We start from the raw sequence: 22,024 nt of genomic DNA on the forward strand, positions 1-22,024 counted from the left end.
AGAGAGGAAGAAGAGATAACAAAAGGAGTTATGAAAGGAAGAAAGTAGAGTTGATAACGGAGAGAGAGAGAGAGAGAGAGAGAGAGGGAGAGTATGTAGAGAGGAAAGAAAGGTGGAAGATTGATGGAAGAGAAAAGAAAGAGATTGTCTGAGGAGCAAGAAAGAGTCATATAGCTGGAATGGATAAAGGAAAGAAAGGGAGTGTCCAAAAGAGAGAGAGAGAGAAAGGAAGAGAGATTACAATGAAGGAGAGAAGAGGAGGAGAAGAAAGTGAGAGGTGTAAGAGAGGGGAATCCAAAACTTCCAGTCAGAAGATCGCGAGTTTTCCGCTCAACGGGATTTGCCAGCGTGTAGCATGAACACAATTCCTGTGCGACTCAAGATGTGAAGCAGAGAATATGCAAAAGTACTTCTCAACAAAGGAACTTTTCTTTCCCCGCTGTTCCCCGCATATGAATTCTCGAGTACAGAAATAATCATTTGTTATTCCTTTTGAGAAATCGCAGATGTCGACACAGGTATACACGATCAATGCAACCACTGACCTATTTATCTGACCTTGCATTACTTATTCGCTTCAACTGGATGGCAGGGATATTTGATTATTCCTGCTTATCTCGGTCGTAAAATGCAGCTGTAAAGCCCATGGAATGTTCGTAAAAATGGCGCTTACGATCCTCCTGAAAACTTGCAGCTCGTAAATTCCACGCACTGCATTTAATACAGTGAACCTTTCTAACCGAGTCCAGCAGGTGTTCAAGAGAAAATGCCGAAACATTCACGTTTAAAAGGTATTTTTATGATTTTTCTTATTTTTCTGGTCGCTTTCAGCATACTAATTAACATTGATGAATTAATTAATGATTTGATTTATTTTACTTCGCGTTTCTGCCGCTTTTGGCTAATTGCGAAGATGATAACATGAAATAGATGAAGAAACAATCACAAACACATACGGACAGTACAAAGCATAAGCTCCACAGAGGATTATACTGGCTGTGAGCCCAGACGCCAGAGCCTCGCTAGGCTGCAAAATGCAATCCAGGGTGCACTACGTGGAAGAGAGGTTCGGTAAGGCTCACCCCTTACGTCCCTAATCAACATTGATGTAATGGCAATCTGGGGAAAGGGGCATTTTCCACTTGGACCCCAGTCAAGAAATAGTTCTTTGTCTCTTGAAATTAGTAACATAGTAAAATATATGCTAGATATGATAGTTTTCGACCTGAAAATGTTACACCAATCTCAAGAAGTAATTAATTATTTTTTCAATTTCGATCATTTTATTTTAATCCCCTGGGTTAATCGCGACGATGAACGATGAACGAATGGAATGTATAATGAGTAGATGACGGATATTTAGGTGCTAAAAGAAAGGTGTTTACGACATTTAGGTGCTTATAATAAATTAATAGGTATATTTTATGAAATAACAAATTTTAGATGCAGTTTATATGTAAAAGTCAATAGTTTTAGTTTTAGGGACATCTTGATTATAAAAAGATATACAGTTTTGAAACACTGCACCATCATATGTTTTTCAATGTTCTCCATGGTGAATTTCTTCCGGTCGTCCGTGAGATGGCGCTAGTACATGGAGAAACTTCTGTCCACGCACCAAGAAGATATTGGTGCAAACTTCATGAATGCAACTGCTGCCGATTCCCAAGGCAGGTTCGCTGTGGTCTTCCCACCTCTATGAACGGCTATGATACCAGAGCCATTGTAGTTTCCGGTGCGAACTTTCAACTAAACTGTCACGTCACAGAAAAATAGATGATGTGATTGGTCACTTGCGAAGTTGCCTTTCCTAGTCGTCACGGTAGGCGCTCGAGACAGCCAATCAGATGAGCGTGTTATTGGAATCTTCCCGCGCTCTTACGCTGTTGGAGAGCTGAAATAATGTCGGCCGTGCTTTAAGAAGTGAATGATTTTGCAACCAGGATTCCGTTCCCAAACAGCTTGCTTTTTTGGTATGCTACACCTACTGTCCCTTTTAATTGCATCAGAGGTACAGTGTCCACATTTTTCCAATTTCATGATGCAGGCTGGAAGATGGCGGGAATTTGCACAGACATTGACACCCCCTGATGTTGCGCTACATCTTTTGCCGTTCGGATTCGTTCAAGGTCTCTCAAGCCAAGGGTTTCAAGCTTTTGTGGTGGAAATTAAGAGTTGTTCTCAATAAAAAGTTTTTTCTTTTATTTACACGGAAGGTTTAAAATACGTTTTTCAGGTACAAACAGGGCTTAAGGCATTTTTAGTAATTTATGGTTCATTTAGGCCTTTTAGGTCCTATAGAATGTAGGTGGACTAGTACTGTGTACATGAAATGTAAAGCTCCCTCGATAGAATACGTCTAGGACGTACCATAAAAAAAATAGTCATGGAACTAGAAATCCTTTCCCTAATTATGAATCCACATCTTAACCATTGTTCGACCCTGAGACCTTCGGAGTGCGTTACGCTATCCACTCCACCACAGAGGCAAACAAGGAAATCTTTGCTTACAAATGCAGCTTCCTCTCCTTATAGCCTGTTAGGAAATTCTGAAAAAAAGAAGAGGCTTAAAAAATTCTTCATAATACTTACAAAAATTTAACAAAAGATATGAATTAAAAATTTTGAACAAAACTTTTTTGAAATGTGTTGAATGTGCGCAGGCATTGGTGACTTATGATAATGCAAATAAAATATAAGGGTAAGATAGAATTGTTCACCTGAATATAAACTCTCTAATTGTAAGTAACACTAAGAGTAAGATTATTTTATTACATTACTTAGATTTACTATCTCATTAGATCAATTGAGGGGTCTAGTGAGAGAGGGAGCTATGCCACAAATCTTGAAAATTTTATTTTTTGCCATTTTCAGTCTTCTCCTACCATCTGTTATCTATCATGTGAACTACAACCATGTGGCATAGCTCCCGCTTTATGTGCAGCAGATTTTCTGAGTTCTTGAATACGTCCTCATCAGCATTTTGAGTGAGAGAAGGAGCTATGCCACTTACTGATGGTGTTTGCAATAGGAGTGGCAGAGGTTGTGTTCCAGTAACCGGTGCTAGATTTAATATCAGCCCTGAAGTTAAAAGATCTCATGGCAATAATGCCTTATATTCCTCCAGTTTTTCATGGTGTTTACGAAAAACTAAAATCCACAGAAACACTGGACAGTGAAGATCCTCCAGAATACATATGAAGTTGTCTTTATGTAGATCATATGTAACCCTGTGAACATGATTTACACTCAGGCAAAAGTATTTAAGCCTTGTTCAAAGTATTTGATGTGCTAGATTGATTTTTTCACATGGGTATACTGCAACAATATACCATACATGTCAGTGGCGTCTCGTCCCTTGGGGTTTCCGAGGCTTAGCCCCTAAAGAAAAACGAACGTATTGACGTAATTATCAATCACCATAACGCATAACTATCACACAGTCTTTTAAAAGGCGATTTTTACCCACGTAAATTAATCGTCTGTTGCAACGGATACGACAGCGCTCCTAGCGGCATTGATGTCAATTATCGTTTTCCGGGGCACGTCGCAAAGGAAGGCGTGGCCTACACCCACCTACGCTACAGTGAAGGTCACATGCTAGCAGAGAGAGAAGGGGAGAGTCCAATGGATTTGAGTGCTGATTCGGGGCTACTTCCTTCGCGTCGCGTTCGATCTCGCGTGTCGTTCTGTAGTGTTTTGGTGGCTTTCATTCGCTATGTTTGAGTGAGTTTGGCAAGGTTGATGTTCGAACACAAATTGATGAAGGACATAGGCTGTCAATTACAAGACACAATGAATTTGTCCGGAAAAATTGGCATATATTAAATAGAATTATCGATTGCTTAAAATTCTGTGGTCGACATGAACTTGCTCTACGAGGACATAATGAAAGAGAACAATCTTTAAACAGTGGCATCTTCCCAGATTTATTATCCCTTCATAGAAGAGGGAAAACTAAAGAGGGAACTTCGTGTTCTTTATTGTAGTGAAGAGTTGAAAAACATAAAGTCTATCAGTAGATTGCTTTCATTTTTTATTTAAAATTATTTAGAGGATACCTTTTCAGAAACAGTAAAAATGACAAACATAGTTTTAATAACTCCAGTGGCAACAGCTGAATCTGAACGATGTTTCAGCACATTGAAGCGTATTAAAACCTGCTTAAGAAATGCAATGGGACAAGACAGACCAAATGCCTTGGTACTTGCTTACAATAGAGAAAGAATACATTTCAAACATAGAGGGCTTCAACGAAAAAGTAATAACAAAATTTGCTGAGCAGAAGAACAGGAGTCAACGTTCGTAGAAAGGTATGTTTCACAACAATATACCTGTTTCTTTTGTAATCATGTGAATTGTCATTATATTTTAAATTCTTTTAAAAAATAAGTCCAGTTTTGTAGTTTAGAAGAAGATAAATACCCGTTTTTTTGTAATTCATGTAATTTGTCATTACATTTTAAATTCTTTCAAAAAAGTAAGTCCAGTTTTGTAGTCTAGAAGAAAAAAATACCTATTTTTTGTAATTCATGTGAATTGTCATTATATTTTAAATTCTTTAAAAAAATAAGCCCGGCCAAATTTGAGGCCACGAGACGCCACTGATACATGTTCATAATAAATAGTATTTATATTGAAATTCATATTTTTGCTTTTGAATAATTTACCTAACAATATGTTCAGCAAAAAAAAATACCCTTTGTTATACAAATTATGACTCAACGCAATGCTTTAGAAAACTCAATTTATTTCCATTTCTTGTCAAAGTGGCTTAGCTCCCTCTCTCACTAGACCCCTCAATTGTGACGTTATGGATGATAATCTGAAGAAGTTAATAAATGGACAATACAAAGGCGATCGATTACCAAGATGAAGATTAAACCTAACCTTTGTTAGCTTGATCATGAGATGTTAGCATTCAAGTGAAAATTTTAAACTTCGGTACCATGTCTTGTCAAATAGCATTGCAAGTTCATCCTTCAAAAATCAGTCATTATAGAAAAATGCAGCACATGTTGTCGCGAGTACTTTGCAAATAATCGAAACGATGAGGATGATTGATGATCAGATGAGATTCATGAAGCGACACTCGCAGAGAAAACCCACTTCCAGGTCGCGATTCGAACCCGGAACTTCGGAGAGCATTTTTTTTAAACCAAATCCGTGGTCATTATGTAGGAGACAAGGACTGTGATGCAATGAACTTGTTTTCGTCGAAGGGAAATTGATTGTGCGTTCCACACTGTAAACATGTGTGGGAATCAATACACCTGCCTGTGAAGAGAACATGTAATGTTCCAATACGTGTCAGAGCTCTCGACGGAAAATGTCAGCGGGAGCAACACAAAGATAATTTTCATTGTTTAATGATAATGTAAAGGCTAAAAGGAAATTGGACGTATTGGCAATAGTATTTCTATGTAAGGAAATAGTCGTTCGTTTAAATCGAGGCGTTTTTTTTTGAAAGTTTTAAAAATAACTGCACACACCGTGTATAATTTTCTTTGATTGATTTATTTATTTGAGAAATCCTGAATACAGAGAGAATCCATTTTAAATCAGAATATTGATAACCGTCGCTGCGCTTAAACTTGCAGAACAATTATCAATGCAAATAAAATTGCGTAATTAACGATAACCGTTATATTTAAAATAAATACAATACAGGCGCAGAAAATCTCACAACTTCCATCACCATTTTTAGTACTTATTATTTCTCGTTGCTATGGTTACATCAATTTCATTTCTTGTATTTTATACAGCGTGATAAGATGATTATAACAATATCTATAAAACAAACATGCATGAGTTAAAAACAACATCAATAACATAAATAATATTAACTTTGAACATGACAGTTTGAGAATAGGACAGTCTCAATCTCTCCCCTTCTCCTGGGAAAAAAAATGAACATAACATTTTTTTTTTTTTTTTTTTACATAATATATAAGATTTGAGTCCTGCTTTTAATATACACTCATCAGGATAATGAGAAAGTTCACTTGACATAATGAACCAATTCACAAATTTACAATACTCTTTTTACTAAAGTTCTGAAAATGTCATCTTAGTGTTCGAATTTACAGCTACTTATGCATTACTTCATAACAATTACATTAGTTTAAGCAATTCTTCCTTTTTCTCATCAGAACAATTAAATTTCTTGATATTTGACAAGTTCTGCCTTGTTGTTATCTTATTACCGTCCATAGACATCAAAATTGTATAATTGTTTTTCACAGCATCAACTATATAGGGTCCAAGCCATAATTCCATAAACTTATGAATTTTCTTGTTAATTGCACTACTATGTTCATGATTTTTCACTAAAACAATATCACCTGGGACAATCTTCAATTTATTAGCATCACACTCAATAGTTTTGGGCTTATATCTTTCCTTAATACGTGCTTTGGCGATAAAATACTTATGTTTCCAGGGCACAAACTTTAAATCATCTGGCCAGTTAATTTGACTGATAATTGAATCCTTTAATTCGTGATGAAGAAAAAGTTCACTAGGTGTGAAACTTGTTATTTCCGAAACGGAATTATTAAGAAGTCCTGTTACATGAGTCAAATATTTTACCCAGTCCTGATGATTTTGCGAAGTATATAATCGTAACAATCGTATTAACTCTTTGTTGTACCTTTCCACAGGATTTGCGAAAGGTGAATAAACTGACGTGGTGATATGTTTTATGTTACAGTCATTCATATATAACTTCCACTCTTGTGATTTAAATTGGGAACCGTTATCTGATAATATTACCTTACATGCTGGATAGTGGTAAAAATACTGGAGCTTGAATTTGTTAATTATTTCACGTGACGTTGCCTTCCTTAACGGATAAGCCATTAAAAATTTGGACATCGTGTCAACTATTGTTAATATGTAACTATATCCTTGTGATTTGGGTAACGGTCCAACAAGATCTATTGATAACATATCATGTGGAGTAGTAGAATATACATGCAATTCATCCTTACTAATTTTTGTGTGAGCTTGTTTAGTTTTTGCGCATGTTAGACAGTCGTTCAAATACTGCTTGATACTAACTTTCATTTTAGGCCAATAATATAAACTTCTGCACTTATTAAATAGTTTATAGTATCCAAAATGACCTTGTAAGTCATGTAATTTATGAAGAATTTTGGGTACAACAATAATAGGTACTACAAGTTTCCACTTGTCTTCTTTCAAATGTTTCAGGAATAATATATTATCTTGAATCGAATATTGCCTTTTTATATTCTTCGACAAATTCCCATTTTGTAACTTTTGTACAATGGCACTGCAATAAGAATCCGAATTTTGACTTTCTTGCCAAAATGTTACACTATCTTCGTCAAGAAAATCAAGACTTACGTTATTTACATATAGTTCCGATAGAGTTGGAAAACCTGTACTTAAATCAGGATATCTGCTTAAAGCATCTGCAGCTTCATTAGATTTTCCCGGCACGTGATATACATTATAATCAAACATTTGTAATTTCAAACTCCAACGATTTAATCGTGGATTCAAAGTTTTAGTAGATTCTAGCCAAGATAAAGATTGGTGATCGGTAAACAATTTCACCTTAGTTCCAGCTATGTAAATGTAGAATTTTTCGAAAGCAAATAATATCGCTAAGCATTCAATCTCGTGAGTATTGTATGATAACTCATTGCCTTTAAGAGATCTGCTAACGTATTGAATTATACGTGGTCCTTCTTCAGAATTTTCAGTTGAGTCTTGCCATAGAACAGCTCCTATTCCTTTCTTCGAACCGTCTGTGTTGACATTGAAAGGCTTCGTGAAATCTGGTTGATACAAAGCCTTTGGAGATATCAGTGACTTGCGGAGGTTTTCAAAAACTGAAGCATGAACATCATTCCATTGCCATTTTGATTCCTTTTTCAACAGATCATATAAAGGCTGTGCCATTTCAGCAAATCCTTCAATAAACTTTCGCCTCCAATTAGCTAATCCTAAGAACCTTCTCAAGGAGCGTTTGTTTGTTGGAATTGGAAAATTAATAATTGCTGAATTCTTTGCAGGATCAACCATAATTTTATCACCGGACACTATGTGTCCAAGGAAGCAGATTTCTTTGTAAGCAAACTTACATTTGGAAAATTTAATAGACATATTGACACCCTTTATCTTTTGTAAAACTAGTTCTAAATGTTGCATATGTTGAGACCAATCTTTGCTGAAAATTAGAATATCATCCAAATAACAAACAACAAAATTTCTGCAATCGGTGGAGAATATTTTATTCATCCTGTCCTGGAACACTGAGACTGCTGAACGAATCCCAAACGGAAGATAGCGGAAAAGATATTGTCTGCCTCTATAAGAAAAAGCTGTGTAAGGATATGAATCTTCAGTCAACGGTATTTGAAAATAACCACATGATAAATCAATTGAAGAAAAATAAACACATCCTAGGAACCTCTGTAACAGTTCGTTGATTGCTTCTACTCTCACTTGTGGAGAGATAACATGTTGATTAAGTTTCCTAAAATCGATCACAGGTCTCCAAAGACCTCCTTGCTTTGGCACTATATGTAGAGGGTTAAGATATGGTGAAGAATCTTGGTAAATAATTCCCCATTTCTCCCACTTGGAAAGCTCTTCTTCTAAAGGAAGTCTCCTTGATATTGGTATGGGATAAGGTGTGCTTGTAATAGGTGTTACAGTATCTAATTGAATCTTGTAAGGTTCAACAATTGCTTTTCTAGGTTTATCTGAAAATTGTACGTGATAATACGACAGAAGTTTGAATAAATCAGCTTTCTGCAAATTGTCTAAATTATCATTTCTAAAAACAGACTCATAAATGGACTTCTTAGCTGGCATATATTCTACATCATCATTCAAAGTTGACGCATCACGTAACAATCTACATGAATAACTTTCATTATCATTTAATGTATCTTCGGAACAAAAGTTAGACTTTGTACAATACTTCAAATCTTCTGTAGAAGAACATTGCCGAGTTAAAACAGAGGAAATTTCCTTTCCTTTAGCATTTAGCAAACTTACATTCCCTTCTTTAAAATCAATTACAGCTTTATATTTCCTCAAAAATGGAACTCCTAAAATGACATCGGCATTCAACTCTTTAAGAACAAAAAATTCCATACAAAAGTATTCGTTCTTTATCTGCAGATTAATAATTTTACTGCCAACAACTTTACACTTCTTGGATCCAGCGAAACCGGCGAGTTTTACATCTTCCACGTTATCCAGTTTAATGTTGCCAATCAAAGACGATAGTTTACACCAAACGTCAAAATTTAGAACATTTGCCTGACTTCCAGAATCTATAATACAAACTACAGGTATTTGACAAATAATTCCATGAATAACTGGAACTTCAGTTAATGGAACCGGAATATCATAATCACTAACAGTCCATTCAGGTTCTTCTTCAAACCATTCCAATAAAAAATTCACTTGTAGTGGTTCCGATATTAAGTCTTTATCATCACGTACATTCATAATTTCCTGTATTTCAAATGAATTTCGTTTGTTCAAATTTGGCCTCTCTGAAAGAAAGCAGAGTGAACGAGGCACTTCCATCCGCTCCTTTAATTTAAATTTGTTGTTGATTGGTAAGATGTTCCAATACCAGATTGTCGTGTAAATGTCCTTGATACATTTCCAGAAGGAGAATTTGATATTCCAGAAGTTGTAGATGCATCTTGTGGTTGTAATGAAGTCACATTAACAGGTTGACTGTAAGTAGGAGCGAGAGCAGGCTCACTTGTATACTGCGCTTGCCTATTGTAGAAAATCCTTCCATTCTGACTACTGTTAGGTAACTGAGAAGTTATAGCATCCTGATTATAATTCCTATTTGTAATGTCACCGGAAATACCAGTGTTTGCATTATTTCTTTGGAATCTGAAATTATTTCTGTTATTATATGTAAATCCTGAATAGCCACGATTATTTCTACGTCCTCTAAAACTACCATTGCTACCTCTAAACTGTCCATATCTTGAATTAGCATTGCGAAATTCATTAGTAAAAGGTACTTGAGCATCCATCGACGAAGTCTGAGTAGAAGATGAGCAAGTGTTTTTGGTGTGTTTAACATTAATTTGCTTGACACTAAATTTTGATTTCATACTGTCAGGATTCTTGTTGGATTTAATCTTACTACTATTATCGGTTTCTTCCGGTAGGAAAATAAGTCCTCTTCTACTAGTTCGGACAACATCTAATTTCCTTAACATAGTTGTTAACTGGTCCATAGAACGTATCTCATGACAAGTTATGTTATTAGCTATATTATTTGGTAACTGGCTAATAACTAATTGAATAACATCCAATTCGTTTGGATTCTCAACTAAATTGCAATAATTGGAATATGTTTTCAAAGCAAAGCTTTCTAAATCACCATGTACTGTAGGATCATACTTCCTGTTCCTTAATACTGATAACTGAGACTGTAGTATTTCCGGACTTGCAAATTGTTTCATGAATTCCCTTTGAAAATGATCATATGAAGAAAACATACGTTTGCGAGTTCTATACCAGTACGCAGCTCTGTTGGTGAAACACTGCTGAATACTCTGTAGCCTTTTGTTAATTGGAATGCCCATAAGATCAAGCATAGAATTAAGATGTTCTAGATATTCTCGAGCCGATTGGTCTTCTATTTTCCCAGAAAATTTGGGTAAATGAGACAGTTCATTTATCTTTACATATCTGTTTCCTCTATCCCCAACAGTAATTACAGGTAAAGACGTTGGAGAAATACAACGATCAAACTGACTTTGTGGATTATCACAGTAATTGTTATTTGTATTTGACTCATTAACACCAATTTCAGCATTTGGACAACTTGTGCCAGTCATTAAATTTGCATTACGCCTTTCACCTTGAAACCATGGTCTGCAAGCTTCATTCTGCAAGGAAGAAATATGACGAAACCCACACGTTTCACCAGGGACATTACTATGATGAACGGCAGGGAGGTTAGGTTCTTGCGAGTATGTAAACATTTGATTTATGTAACTATTTTCACCATCAGCAGAACAACATTGTTGAACATTGGAACGTTTATCAATATTTGTAACGGTAGAATTCAATCTAGAAGTTGTCTGCATATTGTTAATCGCATAATTACTTGTATCCTTAAACTGTACACTATTAGGTGACATATTATTTCGATAATGTTCCTCATTGCAGGTTGGAATAAATCTTTTGTTTCGCTTCCAACGAACACGATTTCGAACATGCGGTTCATCGAACGTTGTTTTCACATGGGTTGTTAAAGATTCATCAGATGAATAAGTAGATGAATTAGTCACCCCCGAGTCAACTGCATTTCTAGCCCTTTCACGTGATGTCTTAGTTTGAGAACTATTTTGTGCAAGGGGAGGTTTCAAATTTCCCTTTGTGTTGCGTTGAAAATTTGCATAATTAGTTTGCAAAACATCAATACGAGATTCTATATGTTGAAACCTGTTATTACAATCAATAAGATACGTTCCAAAATGTACATTTTCCTTACCAGCAACTTCCAACGATGATAATCTATTATTAATATCAGTTATTTTGGATGAACATACTGTAATAGATTTATCGTATTCACTAATCAAATCTTTATTTATTAAAATTTGTTCTCCTTGAACGTCTTGTTCTGTTCGGATTTGAGAAATATTGCTATTTAAAATACTTCCCAAATGTTCATTTTTCTTGACACATTCAGAAGCTATTGAATCAAGTTGTGTTTTAACATCGGAAGTCAAGTTGTCTAATCTTTGATTAACAGTATTAATTTCTTGATGAACCGATTCAAATTTTGAAGTTAGGTTACTATAAATATCCAATTCCAATTGTTCAAACTGAGACTTAATATTCTCATTAAACTCTGCAAATTCTTGATTACATTGCTGTAACTGTAATTTCATATCTTGGTTAGCAAGATCCATTCGGGTTTTTAGTTCTTCATTAGACTGTTCTAACTGCAATTTCATTTCAGCATTAGACTGTTCTAACTGTGATTTCATAGAATTTTCTAACTGAGTTTTCATTTCAGCATTAGACTGTTCTAACTGCGATTTCATTTCAGCATTAGACTGTTCTAACTGCGATTTCATAGACTGTTCTAGTTTCTAGACGAAACTTCTAATGGTCACATTAGAAGTGACCATAAGCAATTGAATACTCTTAACAGTACTTAACAAATCACCAAAATTCGGGTTAAGAGTTTCTAGATAAGCTGGCAAACTAAAAGGATCATAATCTGGTTTGCAACCTTTACAATAATAATTTTCTAGTGTAGTCGAATAAATTGTCCAGTGAGTGACTGTAAGTTTGAGACAAGATATGTGATGCCATGACGAGCACTGTGTACACTGAACATATCTCAAATCATTGTCAGGATCATTACAACAAGATAATTTATCAGGTTTTGTAGAACAAACATCATGTTCTGTAGTATTCACATTACTGGAAGCGACTACGGGATTACCAGCATCAAAGTAAGTAGTCATTGTATTAGCCTGAATGTTTGTTTCTTTACGCGACGATTTAGATTTACTTTGTTTTAACTTATCAGCCATTGTGATCTTCACACATATGACGATTCACTTAAGAAGTTACGTTATACACACTGAAGATTGTGACATAAGTCTTAATTCAGCATATGACAAAAATTCTGTTCCATTACAACAGACATTCTTACCACTATCAGAAGATTCCAGGTTCGAATCCTGGCTTCTGGGTCGCCACTCTTGATAACCGTCGCTGCGCTTAAACTTGCAGAACAATTATCAATGCAAATAAAATTGCGTAATTAACGATAACCGTTATATTTAAAATAAATACAATACAGGCGCAGAAAATCTCACAACTTCCATCACCATTTTTAGTACTTATTATTTCTCGTTGCTATGGTTACATCAATTTCATTTCTTGTATTTTATACAGCGTGATAAGATGATTATAACAATATCTATAAAACAAACATGCATGAGTTAAAAACAACATCAATAACATAAATAATATTAACTTTGAACATGACAGTTTGAGAATAGGACAGTCTCAATATCAACAGAGAGAAAAATAGAAATGAACAAATGAGAAGCACGCACACATATGTAACAAGAATAAAATAAATAATAATAATAATAAAACAATAACTAGGGTATAACAAATATTAATTTCTCTTCAGCTGCTTGATGCACGCATTTCTGAAAGCCTGCTTAGATAGATGGAAGCCTGGAGGATCATTTAGTGTATTGTACCTTGTTTGTAGCCTATAGAGAAATGACCTTTGTTCTACGGATAGCCTTGAGGCTTTTGTGTAAAACAAGTTTTTGCATTTGCTGTCGGTACGTGGGATCCGGATGTGAAGATGTGGCAAGAGTTCGTTAGTGAAAAGTTGTTCATTCATGATTTTGAAAAGAAATGTTAGATCTGAAACTTGACGGCGAAGGGAAGGATCGTGAATTTGAAGAGTGGATAGAATTTCATGTTTGGAAAAGTTTGGAAGGGCTGGACATCTACGTTTGACTATTCTGATAAAGAAATTTACCACTTTGTTTGTTCTCTTTATATTGCTATCAAAGGGCAATGACCAAATACAGGAACCATATTCAAGAATAGGTACAACGCACGTTGTAAAGTAGGTCTTGAGGGCGGAAACACGTGTGATATCTGTAAATCTGTAAATTAGCCAAAGGGTTTTCATGGCTCTCGAAGTTATATAATCTATATGGTGGCTGAAAGTGAGTTTGCTGTCGAAAATGACTCCAAAATATTTGTGCTGTTGTACGAACGGGATGATTTTGTTACATAATCTATAGGATGGTGCTGTAAAATTGGATTTGAGGGTAAACCTCATAAAAACAGATTTCTCAGGATTTATTTTCAGATTCCAGTCTTGGTACCAGCGTTCAATGTGTGCGAAATTGTCTTGTATGGAACATGTGTCTTCAACTGAAGCGATGTTTCTAAATAACTTACAGTCATCAGCATACAATAAAATTGAGTATTCTGGAGAAATATATGTTTATGGCATCAGTATTTTGGCAATTTTCCTTTTTCATTTCGGTTATTTTAAGTTGCTATTTCTACCTCGTATGAAGTGGATGACGGTACAAACACATTTACATCCTGCGACTGTCTTCTACACTTACAAATAACAAATATTTATTTTGTATTGATTGATTTCAAGTAGTGTCTTTGTTGAAATGCAAACCATTAACCATTTATTTTTTCAATGTCACTTACGGCATCACCATCGTGATACTTTACATAAAAATTTACAACGCACAAAAATCTCGTTTCCGATATCAATATCAACACTTATTTCTGGATCTAAAACTACGATTATGTATAGTTTTGCCCGGAAACATTACTTCACAATATAAATAACCCCCCAGAATAAACGATACAAAAAAAAAACACTATATCATAAGAACAGAAAAGTCTATAATTCTGAAAAAGTGACAATGGAGAATATATTTTCTTGAGGAAAGTGAATAGCAAGATAAAGACAATAAAACCAGTACTCCGCAACTTTGGCTAGAAATCGATAAAAGGCGGTGTGAGCCAATAAAAGAAGAAAAAGATGTTTAAATGCAAATGCATTTGTAACGGATTATTTCAAGTGAAATAATGTCTGAAAAAGTGTAAACTATTTTTTTAATTCTTGCAACGTCACTTGCATAACATCATGAAAACCCAGTTGAGATCTATGGACTTGAAATTCAAATTTGAATTGTATAAAGTATGTTCACGTTCGCGTATTGTGTGAAGTTCCATGTACACCCAACGGCAAAAGAAACAGTAGGCGAATTGTCCACCACCATTTTCATTCGGTCTGAATTACACAATATGATGACAATGAATTGAAATAATGACTTAGATAAGCAGAGATTATTATGCCTGTTTCGAACCAACATAGTTTCATTCCTAAAATAACACAGGACGTAGAATAAAAAAGTAATGAAAATTGAGGTGGACAATTTGCCTACCATTATCTTTGAAGTTGACTGTACAGATGCAATACAATGTTGATGTAATGGTAACGTTGTCGCCTTGTATTCAAGGGGTTCCTGGTTCGATACAATGTGAATGCACATTGCAGAGTTGTTCTCATTCCACCGTAGAGCTAATACTGATTAATCTATGAGAGCATAAAAGTGGATTTAAAACATAATACTTCCGTGCCCTGCTCAAGATTGCATCTTGGGACTTCTTGCTTCGTAGCGCGTCACGTTGACCACTTTGTCTCGGAGGCTCACTGCACATTCTAACAAAATCACATGACAATGAAACACTTCTCATGCATGGGTGTTCAGTCTGGACTAAAATGAAGCCATGTTAGTTGTTTGGGGCAACTGATAGAAGCGGAAGTGAGCAGAGATGTCGAGTTGAAGAAGGCTTTATGGACTCGGGAAATCGATTCACAAATTAGACACCTGTTGATATGGCGCAGACATGTAATGCTTTAGGAGTAGTTGTTAGTTCATGAGAATATGGGCACATGTTTTCGGTTGTGATTAGTACCCCTGGAGCCAATGTGTCTTTTACGTTCCTTAGACTCAGATAGAATAATTGAGATTGAGCTTACTGTTGAGAGATCGACACCGGAAACCGAACCTAGGGCCCCTTGATTACAAAGCGACAGCATTATCAAGGAGGTCCTGTGCACATGGAGCATGTCGAAGGTAAACGTAGCTCAAAACTAGGGAACTGGTTTTAAGGTCCAGCACCTTTCCAGAAATATAGCCGTTTCACACCGATCGTTTGAGATATGAATTTTAGGACATGAAATCAAGTAAAATGAACACACTTTATTGAACCTTTTCGTGAGATTAGCACATGTACCCCCTGTTTGATGCTTCAGCAACTTTTCCCTTCCATTTCTTTCATGTTTTGTTAAAAAAAAATTGAAAGAAAAATAACTGATTTTCACTCTTCTTGAACATATACATAAAATCCTATATTCTCATTTTGTAGAGAAGAACGAGAGCCATAAAATGGTATAACATAAATTGAAGACTAAAATTGGTAAACGCTGTAAGTGCCACAATAATTCAAACACCGTTTTCCACGTTAAACTGTGAAATGGGCCATGCTTTATAATGTGGTAAACGTGAAATGTGGCTGGTAGCCCTCTAAGTAGTTCAAAGGGCGTGTAAACAGGTCACTAGTGTGCACGTTCTTACGGACTGATGTGCGGAACGATGCGATTTCCCAACACTTTTGCTTTTGGCACTTACAACGTTTACCACTTTTAGTCCTCAATTGTACCATGTTTACCATAAATTATATTATTTGCTACAGTGTTGAATAAATAATGTTAATGTAACTGGTTTAGACCTGAATAAAAGCATTTTATCAGTACCTTTTTTTCACTTTTTGGAAAACATTATCAAAACCTTTTTTTCCCTTTGCCGACCATAATTTTGCACCTTAAAATCCAATCCGCTCCCTACTCATAACTTGTCTTTCTACTTACTACACACGAATAAAATACTATTGGAAAAATTGATCAGAGTTTCGTTGCGTGGCGTGTGGTGAGAAGTATGCTATTGAACGTTACGTTACGTTATTTAGCACTTCCGCCTATGAGACGTGTATGCACTGTAGCTTTGAATATTGCATACATTCGGAGTAGTGATAAGAGAACTCCCCTCCCCCTCCCTATGTGTGTATACAATAGGCAGCACAGGACAAGTGACTTATTTCTTGTTAGCGATGCTCGGAAACTGAGTTCAGGCAATAAAAATATACGTATATTGTAAACGCCTCGAAGTCAATTTAAGAGAGGGCGCTGTGGAACTTGTAGGAAAGATTTTGAAGAGTTATATATTGTGCATTGGTTGTATGGATACTCAAAGAATGAATCAACTATTTAATAATCCAGGTATAATTCTGACATTGATGATTTTAAACAGAAAATTCTCATCTATTATTTCACGACGTCGATGTGGCAGCTGGATATTCAAAGTAGACATAATGTGTTGTTCATAAAGGGCGTACAGAAGATATTCTGTGGCGAGCAATGCCAAGAAAGAAGTCGAGGACAGAATGTATCCTGAAGAGATTAGTTTAAGAATCCATGGTCTAGGAAGGAGACCAGTACTCGGAATATGCTAGATGTAAGATTTGGAACATAGGCTGATATGAACGATATTTGGACTTAACAGAATGAAAGTAAGCTCGATGTGCCCATAAAAAATTAGATTTTCATCGATGATAACAACACGGTCCTTTCGAGAAAAATCGTGTTTAATATCGTACGAGTAAATAGAGTGGCAGACGCTGATGGGGCTACGCCCCCTCCCAAAATTTTGAGAAAATCAAAATTTTGAAATAACTTAAGAACTAAAAAAATGCAAACCACCCTTGAAATGACGCCTGATTGCTCTTTTTGTCTTCGAATACAATTTTAATAGAGTGAAAAGCTCCAAATATACGATATATTTGATTTAGTATCCCAACCACTGGAACAAAGCTATGTTCTATCCATTTTTACAATTGTAACCCCTCCCGAAAAAAATCCTACGAACGCTAGTGGGCATAAGTTGAAAGAAGGGAAATTATTATTAGAAACGTAATAAAGGAATCCTATTTTCAAGTGATACACAACAGCGAATAAACGAATAATGTTCTTAAACAGCGCTTACTGTGCGGATACAGACCGGTATTATAATGGTATTGTTTATAAATTAGGCGTATGTGCTTCATTATATATTACCTAGCACAATTGTTGTAATATATGTGCAATTGTTATGTATTTTATAACTTAGCACTCCTAAAATAATGTTTATCAAGAATCAGTAACGATATCAGGCACGAAGGAAAGTCGATCCTAAATATTCTCATTATCGGCAAAAATTCTCTTATGACAATAATATTGTCTAGAAAAATAGATCTACATGTATTATTGTCTAGAAGAAGTACAAGGTTTCTTACAAAATATTACTAAATTTCACTGCAATGAATTTTGTTTAAAAAAATATAATTACAAATCTACATAATAGTCCAGGAGAATTTGTAATCCCGTGGGTTTTTTGATGAAGAGAATATATGACTACCGGTTATATGTTGCTAGTGTGGTACACAATAACGTACTACCAGATGTTTTGCCCGCAATTGTGGCAGAAGGCCTGTGTGACGTCATAAATGCCACTTCATGCACTAACTAAGAAAATCCATCATAACTCCTTTAATAGTGGTTTTGAATTTCTTTGTAGATATGTGTTTTATTCAGAATTGAAAAAAGAACAAAATTGATTCTTACAGTTGCTTTGATACCTCGCACTGTTATGGAGATATATGTAGTGAAACTATTTCGTGGCCTTTTCTGTAAGGATTCTATGCATATTTTACACTTTACTTGACATTCTGACATATAAGATATTTTGTTGATGCCTACTATTGTGGCGTATTGCCTGTGTGACATCATACATCCAATATGGCTGCCTCTGCAGACATTAACAAACAAAAAAGACCCTATCTCCTTAACTCTTTTAGGAGTAATTTTGGCCATTTGTAAGTTTGTTGGGTTTTTACACGAAGGGGAGACATGTGTATGCTTTCATTTGGAAGTATGCAATCATGTATAGGGGCAGTCAAATGAAAACAGAACACCCGCTACAAAGTGACAATGAAGTTTGTTTTATTCAAGAGTAATTGCCACAAGTGTTAAGACATTTATACCACTGGGAGACGAGACGATCCAATTCCAGTCTTGTAGAAAGAGGTAGGTCGCTGACGGATCCACAACCTCACCCAATGTTGCACTTCCTCGTCCCAATGAAACCGACGTCCACGAATGTCTTTCTTCAGGTCACCAAAAATGTGGAAGTCACAAGGGGAAAGATCGGGGCTGTACGGAGGATGTTCAAGCGTTTCCCAGCGAAATGTCTGAAGCTTATCCTTCACCAGATTGGCAGTATGGGGACGGGCGTTATCATGCAAAAGGATGATTCCGTCCGACAGCATTCCAGGACGTTTTGACTTTATGGCGCGTCGCAGTTTCTGCAACGTGTCTGCATAGCGCAGCGCATTGATTGTGGCTCCACGCTCTAGGAAGTCGACAAGCAGAGGGCCCTTGCAGTCGAAGAAGTAAAACAGTGGGTGAGGTCGTGGATCCGTCAGCGACCTACCTCTTTCTACAAGACTGGAATTGGATCATCATGACCTTACCGGAACTCGTATGGACAGCTTTGGATATATTTGCCGGGTGAGAATCGACCTGTTTCCATTGTTGGCTTTGCCGTTTGCTCTCGGGCTCAAAATGGTGGCACCACGTTTCCTCCCCTGTGACGATACGTGACAGAAACGCAAACTCTTCCTCGTGGTACCGCTGCAAATGACTCAGACATGCAGTCATTCTGTCAATCTTTTGTCCCACCGTCAGTTGATGCGGAACCCACTGCGCGCAAATTTTTCGGAACTGCAGGTGATCTTTGATAATGGCATGCACAGAGCCAAGACTAATGCCAACCTGAACACGAATTTCTTCCTCTGTGATTCGTCGGTCTTCCCGGATCAGACCATCGATCCTCGCAATCACATCAGGCGTAATGGCTCGATGGGCCTGTCCCGGGCGCGGATCCTCTTGCATTGATGTGCGTCCTTCGCGGAATCTCTTCTGCCACTAGTGCACACGTGTCAGGGACATGCAGTGTTCGGCATACACTGCAGACATGCGACAATGAATTTCGCGTGTTCCAGCACCCTCAGCAACCAAGAAACGAACCACACCTCTCTGCTCTTCTTTGCTTGCCTCCATTTCCAATGCTGGACGAACACACTTTTCACTACGCTCACCTCCTGAGCAATCACGAAGCAAATGTGTGGACCTGTGCGTTTTCACTATGCATTTCTCCTACCCTACAGATGGCAGTATCGATACGTAACAACAGTGTTGCCAACTTTTGCGAGGAATGTGTTTTATGGTGGGTGTCCGGTTTTCATTTGACTGTCCCTCATATTACTACAGGTGTCTTGCTGGATAATGTGTCAGAGACCATACATGACTTCCCAAATCTCAGATGTCCGCCTTGGAGGTTCTGCACATGAAATACTGTCCATAACCTGATTTAGAGTTTGATTATCAGATTTTTCCAGAGGTATTTTCTGTTGATAAATAACAAGTGAAAAATATTAATTATTATTATTTTCATTATCATTACTATTATTATAAATATTACAGTAAAGGAGTAATACCATCGCCTGTGAATTTTGCGTTGTGTTTTGAAATTTAAGCAGCTCACCTGTCATCAAAATTGAGAGTGGTTAAAATAATTTGGGAAATATCATGTCATCAATATAGTCACTTTATTCAAATTCCTCATCACTCTGATCTGAATCTCTGTTCTGTAAGTCATCGTTTTTACTCTTTTCTTCATCTGCAATACCAAGACATAATTCAGTACGTCGCAGGGACTGATCCCGGCATATGCATGAACATTTCCTCTTTCCGCAACCACATGTCAACTGTAATCTTATCTGAAGTTCTAGGTAGTGTGAATATGACAAGAATTATCTTTTTGTCATCCTCTTTTTCTTCTTTTTCCATTCAACAGCCTATTGGGCTGGGTAGATTTGGATGTTTGTTTTCTGCTTTCATTTCACTCCAATACTAGGAAGTAACTCCTGCTGGTGAAAGGTGTGGGTCACTTTGGCGGCAAGGTTCACACTATCTATTAATGGTATCCCAGTTTGTGTTTGTACTTTCAAAGAAGGCAAGAAAGTGGTTGTTGAACGCATTTGATGGCGCAGGAGATGATGTGCTTCAATCTCTTGTAAACCTTGGTTCTCCTGGATTCGATGAACAAGATGACAGAATGAAAGAATGAATTGATTTATTTTACTTCTCGTTTCTGCTACTTTTGGCTAATTTCATAGATGAAAATGAATTATAAGATGAAATATATGAAAGGACAATCACAAACACATATGGGCAGCACATAACTCAAGTCCCATGGGTCCAGACGCCAGAACATTTATTGATTGATTGAGTTGCTGTTTTATTTAAGTCCACTTTATGCACAGTAAGGCTAATTGGAACTGGACCTACAGTTTAAAGTGGGATCTGAACCGCTATGTATGCCTCCACCGGGTAACGAACTCGGAACCCCTTCATTACAAGTCGACGGCGATACCACTGTGCCATCGGGGAGACCCTAGACGTCAGAGCAATGTTAGTCTGCGAAATGCTGTCCAGGCTGTTCTTCGTGGATGTGAGGTTGATGTTTGGGTGTCTCTTACACCCCGAATATGATGACAGGATTTTGCATGACACCTAAATCAAATATTTCGGCAAATTAGGATGGTATCTATTCGCGGAAAGGGATGTTCATAGATCACGTCTTGCTCCAACACTTTTTATCAGAAGGAGTTATTGGAGTATGGGAGTCAAATAAAAGCAGAAAAGGATCATCCAAATCTACCCATCTCAATGGCAAAGAATGTTGAATGAGGAAGTCACAGGCAACGTCATTACTCCGTTACCATAATACGGTAGTGTCCAAAAAGTAGAAAAATGGAAGGGGATCACCATAAATAATCATCAAGGAGTGTAACTCACCTTACGTGCATAGATGACAATACTGCTAGTGTCAAATAGGCCCGTGATTGAAAGGTAAACAAAACACAATATATCAGAACAAGAGTGCCTCATTTTGTATCGAACGCTCATTGTGATCGGAGGACAATCTCTTGGTAAGGTGTGCAATGTACAGTAAGAACATGGCACAAAGACGTCAGCGATGAATCATCGGACGTCTGGAAGCAGGTCAAAGACAGACTGAAGTCACGGCAGCGTTGACTGTGCTACAGTCATTTTCAGGCTTTGGCGACAGTTCTAAAACACAGTAGATGTTCATGGTAGGTCAGAACAAGGTTGCCAACGAGTAGCAACGCCACAACAGGGCCGATATGTGGCTTTAACTGCACGACGAAACCGGACGATGCCTGCAAGACAACTGTCCTCAAAGCTTGCAGCCACCTCAGGAGTTAGAGTTTCTCTCGCCAAACTGTGTACCGG

The 22,024-nt window shown here is 36.8% G+C and overlaps 1 protein-coding gene across 1 annotated transcript in view; it reads left to right on the forward strand.

Moving 5' to 3' along the window:
• The first annotated feature begins 713 nt into the window (after positions 1-713).
• The window catches only part of LOC145986620 (anoctamin-4-like), a 154,675-nt gene continuing 133,364 nt past the window's right edge, over positions 714-22,024 (forward strand). Inside the window, exon 1 of the mRNA XM_083120849.1 lies at positions 714-791. Within this exon, the coding sequence (XP_082976975.1) occupies positions 767-791 (25 nt within the window). The 5' untranslated portion in view covers positions 714-766. The remainder of the gene's footprint in view (positions 792-22,024) is intronic.

The sequence above is a fragment of the Lepisma saccharinum genome, chromosome 4 (assembly GCF_977018435.1).
Source record: "Lepisma saccharinum chromosome 4, izLepSacc3.1, whole genome shotgun sequence".
Classification (NCBI taxonomy): domain Eukaryota; kingdom Metazoa; phylum Arthropoda; class Insecta; order Zygentoma; family Lepismatidae; genus Lepisma; species Lepisma saccharinum.